Source organism: Rhincodon typus, chromosome 1 (assembly GCF_021869965.1).
Source record: "Rhincodon typus isolate 14 chromosome 1, sRhiTyp1.1, whole genome shotgun sequence".
NCBI lineage: Eukaryota > Metazoa > Chordata > Chondrichthyes > Orectolobiformes > Rhincodontidae > Rhincodon > Rhincodon typus.
Window position 1 is genome coordinate 130,827,224 of NC_063332.1, and position 11,205 is coordinate 130,838,428.

General features: G+C 43.2%; 1 protein-coding gene across 4 annotated transcripts in view; it reads right to left on the reverse strand.

The window, feature by feature from the left end:
• Positions 1–1,344: 1,344 nt before the first annotated feature.
• The window catches only part of dclk2a (doublecortin-like kinase 2a), a 145,851-nt gene continuing 135,990 nt past the window's right edge, over positions 1,345–11,205 (reverse strand). For 2 of the 4 annotated variants that reach the window (XM_048614800.1, XM_048614735.1), the window contains one exon: positions 1,345–2,020. In XM_048614800.1, coding sequence (XP_048470757.1) covers positions 1,871–2,020 — 150 coding nt within the window. In that variant the 3' untranslated portion in view covers positions 1,345–1,870. Of the gene's footprint in view, positions 2,021–5,376; positions 6,695–11,205 lie in introns of those variants that run through there. The other 2 variants (XM_048614912.1, XM_048614852.1) reach the window with 1 other exon arrangement.

Here is an 11,205-nt window from a genome sequence, read left to right on the forward strand (position 1 = left end):
CCACCTCGCAACTGACTGCCTTATGGGAACTAGCTAATGAAGTGCAGTGTTTACAATTCTGTTTTAATCTCAGTTTAGTGCAGGATTACCATCATTCATCATTAAAAATTTCGTTGGGACTTCTTCTACACCATCGGTGTCACTTTGGCGTAAAGCTATTTTCCCTTACAGGCGGCGTTTCTATTTAAGTTAACGCTAATAGGAAATACTCCGAGAAAACTGCACGTTTGGCCGAACCAATTTATCCTCGAGGGCTGCAGGTTGCAATCCGGGCCAAACCAACACTACCGAAAAAAAGATTATTTTCGCTCTTGCCCTCATTCTGTTGCCCCCTCCCCAGACGCGGGTTGACCAGGCTAGAATATAAATTCATAAATCCAGGTTACCACACCCTGAGGTAACGAGATCATTCCTCAGGTGTAACGTGGACAGTCAACATCGACAGATTCTTATGACTGTGCTTGGACATGGCACTCAATTACAATCCTCTCGTCTTTCAGATTTAACAGCGGTCTGAGGTTGAAATGAATTGCAACGTTCCCCACACCTCAGGATGAGCTGATTCAGCAGGGACCTCGGAAACTTTTGAGATGTATTAGTAGTGCTGTCGGTTGGAATTTGTCCACAGACATGATTTCCGGGATCTCGAACACAATTACTTGCACGCCGGTTTTACTGCTTACACCTTCACTTGAATGGAAGATCTCGCCATCCTACAAATGAGTCTATGGGAAGCAAGCGGAGTCAAGAAAGGCTGCAGACAGCACAAATGCCACTCCTGGGGCTGTTAGGAGACCTAAAGTGCAGGGATACATTCGGGCCACACCACTTGGTCCAGGTACTGCAATTTTACAAATGCTCCATTTCTCCGCTGGTTAGTCCGTCCTGGAGAATAAGTAAAATTTCTTTCATCAATCTGGCGGTTAGTCTGGTGATACTTGCAATGCCGAGGGTTTACCACCATTTCCTATTCATCAATTAGAGAAATCATTTACACTTAAAAGACAGTTGGGCTCTTTCTCTCAATTAGAAAGCCTGCTTGGCTAAAATTAACTGAAGCAATTACTGTATTTTCCAACATAGAACCAGCGGTTCTCTATTGATGTGCTATCACCACATTCGCTTATTAGGAAAATTAATTCCCAAGGTGCCGCCACAAATCAAGTGACCAACTTCAGTCAGCTCTGTGCCTATTAGCCTCTCTTTAAACTGACGACCCTGACATTTGGTGGCAGTTCTCCTGATCTGACATCCCTTGAAAACAAAATACTAAAGAAAAAGCACTTTTCTGTTTTGGGAGAATCGGCCATTATCGTGAGATGGGAAGGTTTTTCGGAATCAGAGTACAGAAACAACAACGTTTGATTTAATTTTAATTTAACATTTGATTTGATCACGATTTCGAGCACGCAACTTGTTTCTACATCCCATACTAGGTAGGTAGCAACGTTAAGATCGGATGAGCATGGTGCTTAGCTCTCAAGTCAAATGAAAACTGGGGTTGAGAAGTACAAGTGTTGCAGTACAGTCACGCAGCACCTCAATCCAATACCAACCCTTTGCAGAGGACAGCGTTCAATCTCACTCTCAGCTGCTGACATCCTGCCTCACGCGAACACACTTCGGGCTACAGGAGGGCAGCAGAGCACATTTTGACACAAAAACCAACACTTTCCAAGCACGTCCGTTTAAAATTGATTCAGCCGTGGCTTTTCTTTTAAATGTTTAGATGTTTTAAATCGATACTGTTTTTCTTACAAGCCATAGTTTCTAGAAAGCTGGATATTTTTAATTCCTTGAAGTGCGGCTGTCCCAGGTCTGCAGGGCATGCACAGACTGGGGAACGGGGTGCGGGACGGACAAGACTCGCTCAGGATGGTGTGGGGGATATGGTCATGAGGCCAGACATAGAAGCATCCGCGCCCGAGGACGTCTGAGCCGTTTGCTCCGGACCAACTCCTTCAATATCTCGGTGGGGCTTACCACTGAATATCTGACTTTCTTTATCGAGAGCTGTGTACTGGAAAATAAAAAAAGGAGAGAGAATGAGCGACCTTACAAATGTAGAATGATTTTGACGTACTTAACATGGATTATGGTGGAACTGCAAAAACGTCGTCTTTGTAAAACTAAATTCCTGAAATCTCCTCTCGAGATTACAGATGGTGTGATTTAAGGTAAACGTGCTGAATTCAATGTAGTTTCATGAAACCAGCTGAATATGTCTTTGATGAGAGAAAGGTGAAACACTAATAAATTGTCCGATTAATAGCGCAGTGTTGTGTTAAAATAACATCATTCTGGCCGTCTTCAGATCTGAGCAAACCCACACTAAGGTGTTGTCACTGCCTGGACGCCCAAGGGCCTGACACTGCATTACTTTAAGATATTGTCGTTCGAATGTAAACGTTTATTATATATTAAAGTGTAACAATGTTTCATGACGAGTTTAACGCACAGGTTGCTTTGTTTTCCCGTATGGAACGAAATAAAAAGCAGGAATGAAAATGATTACTCACCAGCTGTACCAATCAATCAGAAACAGGCCAACAATAGCAGAGGAGCAAGCAATGAATAGAAGAGTTTTGCGATCATGTGAGGAATTGTATCTGAAAAAAGCTGTAGGATTGGATTGGAGTGATGATATGGTATCGTTTGATTCTGAGAGTTTGAATTCAGTTTGCTGGGTCACAAGAAGGCTGGAAGTGCAATATTTTGTATGGAAACAAAATCATTGTGAAGGAATGATGTTTCCAATGGATACAAAATGGTGGTTATGGAAGGGGGTGGGGCATTGGTGCATGAGAGGTAAAATTTTATTGTGATAACAGACATTGATGAAAATCCTGCCAGCAGTAAAAGAGAGGTAGGGATGTTGGTGTTGCAAAAGTGGTCTTAATAAAAGAATGGACAAGGCAGATTCTTTTGTAATGTTGGATAGACTGTCACACATGGAGACATAGTAATGACTGGTACCAATGTAATGGAACCCAGGGTACAAAACATAACAAAGGGTACTTGCTTCCTCCTAAACCGCTTGTGAAATGCTAGGGTATCCAGAGCTTATCCGGAATCTGCAGTCAGCAATTTATGTAGTTTCTTAGACTAGTTACCAGAAGTGGTACCATCTGTCCAGCCATATAGAAACCTGGGGAAAAAAAACTAGTCATATTCTCATTTTATGATTGTAGAAGAAATCTTGGTGATTGTGAGCAGCCATAAATGACTTCTCTCTGGAATGGTACAGCATCCAGATGTGGGATAAAAGCCAACTCAACAATTGAGTGATCAAACATATTTCAATTCATAATCAAGACTAGATGAGGCAATGGCCTTCTGGTATTGTCACTAGACTGTTAACCTAGAGACCCAGATAATGTTCTGGCAACCTGGGTTCAAATCCCACCATGGCAGATGGTGGAATTTGAACTCAATAAAATATCTGGAATTAAGAGTCTAATGATTACCATGAATCCCCTGTTGATTGTTGGGGGAGAGCCCATCTGGTTCACTAATATCCTTTAGGGGGACAGAAACTGCCATCTTTACCTGGTCTGGCCTACATGTAACTGCAGACCCACAGCAATGTGGTTGACTCTTTTTCATGGGCAGTAAATACTGCCTGGCCAGTGACACCCTCACCCCATGAACGAATTAAAAAATGTATAATTCGTCCTCCTCCTGCACATTAAGTGCTCCTCATTTTCTCTCGTTCTGTAGTATTCTATACTGATGCCATAGTGAATTCTCAGGTAATAAAGGTACTGAAATTTGTGAATCTAGTTTATTTCTGGATTGGCCTTGTCAAGCAAATATTCTATGGTTAGAAAGAGGGCTTAACATTGAAGCCTGAACCTCTAACAGCAGAACTACAGAAAGCCATTTGCCAATTCCTCTTCTGTATGGCACTGAAGCCTGTGTCAGGTAGGAAAGACAGTATATGGTGAGTACTTCTGAGGTCTATTGGTGGTGGTGCTGAAGTTTAACTCGATAATGTTGGTATTATGTCCAAAAATATGGAGTTGAGGCACGAGTGACTCAACCAGTTAATTCTCAAGAAAGCTTAGCAATTTAAATTTTCTTTTCTAATTTCACCTTCTCCTGAAAGGTTGGAACAGTAATAGATTGAAAAGTTTCTGCATTCAATGATGCACTTAACCTGTGGCAATGAAAGAAATATATTTCTACAAAGCAGAGATTTTAGACACCTCAGGCCCAAAAGAGAAAATCAATTGATTTGTTTGATCGACACATGACTTTATCACAGTTGGATCACAATAACTGCAAAAGGGGATACAACTCCTAATGACTATTGTAGATTTCTATTAGACAGAGAGTAACAGCTTTAGGTGGTTCCAATCAAAACCCTGTCAGAGGAGTTGGTATTTTTGTGGCAGCTTAGGCAATCTGCTCCCTGTATTTGTAATGAGTGACTGAGGGAAAGAAGAGTGAGGGAAATTGAGAGTGAGAGAAGATGGAGTGAGAGATAGAGCATCAGAGCTCTTCAAATGCTACTGTTTTCCTTAGGCCCAACAGTCCAATCTGAAACGCTAAAATACTTCAACACATAGAACAAAGGAATTTTTTTCACACAGACTTTCTATGGATCTCTCAATCTGGAATTATTAATGCGTCAGGTAACAAAATAATTAATTCCTAGTGCATGACCAACAGTTGAAAATCCAACTAGAAATCATTCTATCTTGTAATCTTACTACAAGAATCTAACAGTGTATGGCATTATGATGAATCACAGTTTCTCAATTAATTTATATTATTATTTTGCATAACTGCAAAAGGGGTTTCAGTTTCCAAGAAAAAAATTCAACAATACTTCTTTTTAATTTGTGGATAGCAACTTGTAGAATCATGCATCATTTTCATGACAGTGATAGCACAGATTCAAATGATACGATGAAAGGACATGTTCCATGAAAATGCATGTCTATAAGTTAATGAAATAGGACTGTCAGACATTTCTTGAATAAGGTGTTCCTTTTAAAACTTTGGTCCATTTCATATAGAATACTTATTAAACACGAAAGAGTTCAAAGATTAAAATGATACTAAATAGCATGATTGTCACACTGCACTCGTTTTCATACTGTACAGAGATTCAGGTTGGTTGAATTCCTAAATAAAACACATCTCCTTGCACAATGTTGTTCCAAAATCACTGTCAAAAATAAAATTATAGAACAGGATTCACTCACTTTGTCAAAACATTTTCAAATCTAAATGTTAAATTGGTGAGATGGGGAAACATGCAGGGAAAATATAAGTAATTCCAAACAAACTGTTTCTCCTTTTCCCCTACATTTACAGCTTTTTTAAAAGGGAGAAGCAACATATGTGCAGTAGAAATGTGAGTAGTGCTGATGCAGTTAACATGAGCCGCAGGCATCTAAACAAAGAAGCAATGCAGGTGTAGGCCACAGGTGGGAGGGAAGAAGCACAGCGATAGACTCGTCACAGTTCAAACACATTTATATTTGTATATCTTCAAGAAAACACACCACAAATGTGGCAGCAAATTACTTTTTCCAAATCAATTCATTGTAAAACTTGTCGATTATGGATTCCAACTCAGACATTTCACTGAATACATAAACCTTGACACATTTCTACTGCTGGTAGCAAAACTGGCGTGGGAAGTTGCCCAATTTCTGTCATGTTTTATTTTGTAGTTACATCATGCCAATCATTTGCACAGATTTTATTTTAGAAGATTTGTCAATGGAAACAGGCAGCCGTTTAAAACATTTAAAGTGATGCAGGATGAAGCAGCCCCTCCTCAAATATCTGACTCTCTTCTGTGCTGTACTGAAGGACAATTATTACAACTCATACCTTGTTGCAACATGCAAAATACTTGGCTCTCAAGAACTCTGCTTTAATAAAGATGGAGTTGAATTATTTTTACTAGCTAATAGATAACCCTGCAATTAAAAACATCACTTTGATCACATAATCATATCTTAGAGAACCAAGCATCACATGAACATAATACATAATGCAAAAGCACTCTAACAATCAGGGCTAAATTAAACATTTATGAAATAAGGATCACAGATTTAGTGGAAACCAAAGAAATTTTAGCAAAGCTTTTGACATATAGCAATTCAGCTTTGCTAACACCAGATGGCACTCAAAGACCACTCTGCCTACTCGAAACAATTTCAGGTTGTCTTCCTTTTTTGGAAGTTCTTGGTTTCTTCTGTTATTCCTGAAGAATTTTAACACCGGTGCTTATCTTAAAACCAATTCTTGTCCATGTACAGTTATGAAGTATGCTTTTGGCCTTTCAAATCAACAGCATGAGGTCTATCACGTAGGAGACTTTTTCTGATCCTGTCAAGTATTCAGCAGTCCAGAAAATTTTGATTCTCGAGTGAGTCTGAGGTGAAATTAATCCAGTACAAGCAATAGATAAGAAAGGTATGTGCTCTCCCTTAAATAGCAGCATCAGCCTGAATCCACACCATGAAAAGTTCTGCCTTGTGTGAGCTGAGAAAGCTTAGAAAAGAGCTGAGAGGCACAAGGCAACAGGCCATGCAAATTTGAACCGGCTGGGAGTTAGTGAATGGTCACCCTGTAAGGGCACTGTGTTCTACACCATGGTGTTGTTCCAGGTTAATCCATTGTCTCAGTATGAGGACTGGAGCTCCTCACCCTCTCCCTCTTACACTTCAAACTGTCAAAAAAAATGGAACATACAAAAACAAAACAGACATCAAGGCCAGAAGAAAATGCTGGTTAGAACTCCAATCAATTCCAAATTTGCTTTTTTCTTTCACTCCCACACAAAGGTATACTCAAACCACTTTGCTTGTCCTCTTCCCTGCCTAAACTGCCTCCTACCTGATAGAATGAGTTGCTTGCCAGCCTGGGGCTCCTGTCAGAGGTTGAATGGAGAAATCCTTCTTCAAGTGCACTGGTAGTTTAGTGTCCAGATCCACTGGTCAACTCACTGCACTATTCAAAATGCTACTTGTTGTTCATCATGACTTTATCCAAAAATGGGAAAACTGGAATATTTGGAATTTCCATGGGTTCTCCTGCCTAAACTTTGGTAGAAATCCTGACTCTCCAAGCTTCCTACTAAAATCAGGGAAACACACCAGCCCGCTTATTGTTCACTCTTGTACTGACCTCTACTGACCATCCCCCTCCCCCGCCAAACTACAGATATCATGGGAGGTCTACCTTTGAATCTTGGTGCAACACTGGATTGGCTTTCCTAGCTGAAGCCAATGTTCCAGATTTCAGCCTCAGCATCAAAAAGGAAAACAGTACACAGGACGGGATTTCTTTTTAAACATCTTCCCATGTGGTTCTGTGTTATTTATCCATTCATGGCTGGATCCCAGCACAATATCTATTAGCAAGTAGAAGGCCACTTAAGTTTCAGTTGGCCATGGTCTTGAGCAGATGAGAAACTACAGGAAGAGGCAGATTCTACTGGACTTTCTCACTCTGACAGCTTTCATGGACATAACCATCTTTAGTCCAGGCCATTGTCCTGTTCTCATTTTATGGTCTTAGAGATTTGAAAATGGAAGAGACAATTGAGTGAAATAAACCAGGAATCTGGCCCCTGCACTGCCTCCTAATGTCTGCATGTGTATACTAGGAAGGGCAAACCTAGGGCTTGGGTGGCAGTGGAAATATCAAGGTTTTGTTGCAGACGTAGCAATGGGCTTCACAGTTTCTGTCAGTGCCAGGCCTGATCTCGAATGAGATAATGGAGGAAAGACCAAGCCATGGAGTGCATCCACGTCATCAGAAGGGAGCTGGAGGTGAAATTGTAAACGTGCAAAACTTTTTCAAAAATAAGTAATTGATAATTACCCTCTTCTCAAATAAACTGGGAGATCTGGTATATGCTGCATTAATGATAGCTGAGTTTCAGTTTCAGAGGCAGAAAAAGGAAACACGAAAAGCAGCCCATAAAGAGTTTGACCGATTTCATGCAGAACACACATATTTTATATAAACACACACTCAACATCATTCAACATCAAGAATTTATCCTAGAGGAATCATAATAGCAGCTCCCCATTGTTACAAAGCTGGTGACGCAAACTCAAGTGTACAGACCAGAAGGTCCCAAACTTTGATATCAAGACTAATTTAAGTTAGTTACTCTTAGATACCACACTTATGTAACTGGCTTTACTTGCAGGGGGAGGAAATGCACCCAGAGTTGTTGCTCCTGACCACTATCCAGTTACCCTGCTGGAAGTGCTCAAGAGTGTTGATTGAGGGCAGTGTTAGAGTTCATTGTGATGCCCTTTGTGATTGAACAGCTTACTTACACTCAAAGACTTGTGTGAATATTTGGGTAAAGCACTCAAGGATAACTGGCAGCTGAGTATTTGCATCTTGCAGAACACAAACACAAGGTCAAAAATAAATAAGGTCAGAAGTCACAAGTCAGCAGGTTATTTATTTGAAATCACAAGCTTTCGGAGCACTGCTCCTTCGTCTGGTGAAGTGAAGAGCACAACATGAACCCGAGATCATGTTTGAGGTCATCTTCATGGGTATGGAACTTGGCTATCAGTTTCTGCGTGGTGATTCTGCACTGTTACGTATCTTGAAGGCAGCCTTGGAGGACGCTTTACCCAAAGATCGAAGGCTGAATGTCCTTGACCGCTGAAATGTTCGCTGACTGGGAGTGAACATTCCTATCTGACGATTGTTGCATGGTGTCCATTCTTCCGTTGTCGTAGCATCTACACGGTCTCACAAATATACTGGGCCTCAGGGCATCCTTGCCTACAGCATATGAGGTAGTCAACATTGGTCAAGTCATATGAGTATCTGCCAAATACGTGGTGGGTGGTGTTACCGTGTGTGATGGTAATATTCATGTTGATGATCTGACATGTCTTGTAGAGGTTGCTGTGGCAGGGTTGAGTAATGTTGTGGTCAATGTTGTCCTGTAGGCCGGGTAGTCTCCCAGTCAGGGAACACTTCAGCGGTCAAGGACAATATCACCTTGCATTGACCCAGGCACCAGAAAAGGCAGAAACGGCCCTCTCGAACCCTGCAAAGCCCTCCTCACTAACATCGGGGGGTTAGTCCCAAAACTGGGAGAGCTGTCTCACAGACTAGTTAAGTAACAGCCTGACATAGTCATACTCACAGAATTATACCTTAGAGACAATGTCCCAGACATTGCCATCACCATGAGATAGTAGGAACTGCCGATGCTGGAGAATGTGAGATAACAAGGTGTAGAGCTGGATGAACACAGCAGGCCAGGCAGCATCAGAGGAGCAGGAAGGCTGACGTTTTGGGTCTGGACCCTTCTTCAGAAATGGGGGAGGGAAAGGGGTGTCTGAAATAAATAGAGAGGTGGAGAAGCATATGGAAGGTGGATAAAGGAGCAGATAGGTGGAGAGGAGACGGACAGGTCAAGGAAGCGGGGATGGAGCCAGTAAAGGTGAGTGTAGGTGGGGAGTAGGATGGGGGTTGGTAAGTCAAGGGAAGACTGACAGGTCAAGGAGGCGGGGATGAGACTGGCAGGTAGGAGGTGGAGGTGGGAGTTGGTCAGTGAGGTGGGAGGAGTGGATAGGTGGGAGAAAAGACAGACAGGTCAACGAGGTGGGGACGAGCTGGGCTGGTTTTGGGATGAGGTCGGGGGTGGGGAAATTTTGAAGCTTGTGAAGTCCACATTGATACCATTGGGCTGCAGGGTTCCCAAGCGAAATATGAGGTACTGTTCCTGCAACCTTCGGGTGGCATCGTTGTGGCACTGGAGGAGGCTCAGGATGGACATGTTGTCCAAGGAGTGGGAGGGGGAGTTGAAGTGGTTCGCGACTGGGAGGTGCAGTCGTTTGTCATGAACCGAGCGTAGGTGTTCCACAAAGCGGTCTCCAAGCCTCTGCTTGGTTTCCCTGATGTAGAGGAGGCCACATCGGGAACAGCGGACACAGTATACCACATTAGCAGATGTGCAGGTGAACATCTGTTTAATGTGGAAGGTTTTCTTGGGGCCTGGGATGAGGGTGAGGTGTAGAGGCAGGTGTAGCACTTCCTGTGGTTGCAGGGAAAAGTGCCAGGGGTGGTGGGGCTAGTGGGGAGTGTGGAGCAGACAAGGGAGTCACGGAGAGAGCGATCCCTCTGGAAGGCAGATAAGGGTGGGGAGGGAAAAATGTTCTAGGTAGTGGGGTCAGATTGCCAGTTGCGGAAGTGACGGAGGATGATGCGTTGAATCCAGAGGTTGGTGGGGTGGTATGTGAGGACGAGGGGGATTCTGTCTTTGTTGTTATTGCGGGGAGGGGTGTGAGGGATGAGTTGCGGGAAACGTGAGAGATGCGGTCGAGGGCACTTTTGATCACTGCGGAAGGGAAGTTGCGCTCCTTGAAAAATGAGGACATCTGGGATGTCTGGGAGTGGAATGCCTCATCTTGGGAGCAGATGCGGTGGAAGCGAAGGAATTGGGAATAGGGGATGGTATTCTTGCAGGAAGGTGGGTGAGAGGAGGTGTATTCTAGGTAGCTGTGGGAGTCAGTAGGCTTGAAATAGATATCGGTTTCCAGGTGGTTGCCAGAGATGGAAACAGAGGTCCAGGAAGGACAGATCTTCTTTCGGAAGAAGGGTACAGACCCAAAACGTCAGCTTTCCTGCTCTTCTGATGCTGCCTGGCCTGCTGTGTTCATCCAGCTCTACACCTTCTTACCACCATCACCATCCCTGGATATGTCCTGTCTCACTAGCAGGACAGACCCAGCAGAGGTGGTGATGGTGGTATACAGTCAGGAGGGTGTTGCTCTAGGAGTCCTTAACATTGACTCCGGACCCCATGAAGTCTTATGGCTTCAGGTTAAACATGGGCAAGGAAACCTCCTGCTGATTACCACGTAGCATCCTCCCTCAGCTGATGAATCAGTACTCCTCAATGTTGAACAACACTTAGAGGAAGCACTGAGGATGGCAAGGGCACATAATGTACTCTGGGTGGGGGATTTCAATATCCACGACCAAGAATGGCTCGGCAGCAGTACTACTGATCAAGCTGGTCGGGTCCTAAAGGACATAATTGCTAGACTGGGTCTACGGCAGGTGGTGAGGGAACCAACATGAGGGAAAAACATACCTGACCTCATCCTTACCAGAGATAGTAGGAACTGCAGATGCTGGAGAATCCGAGACAACAAGGTGCAGGGCTGGATGAACACAGCAGGCCAAGCAGCA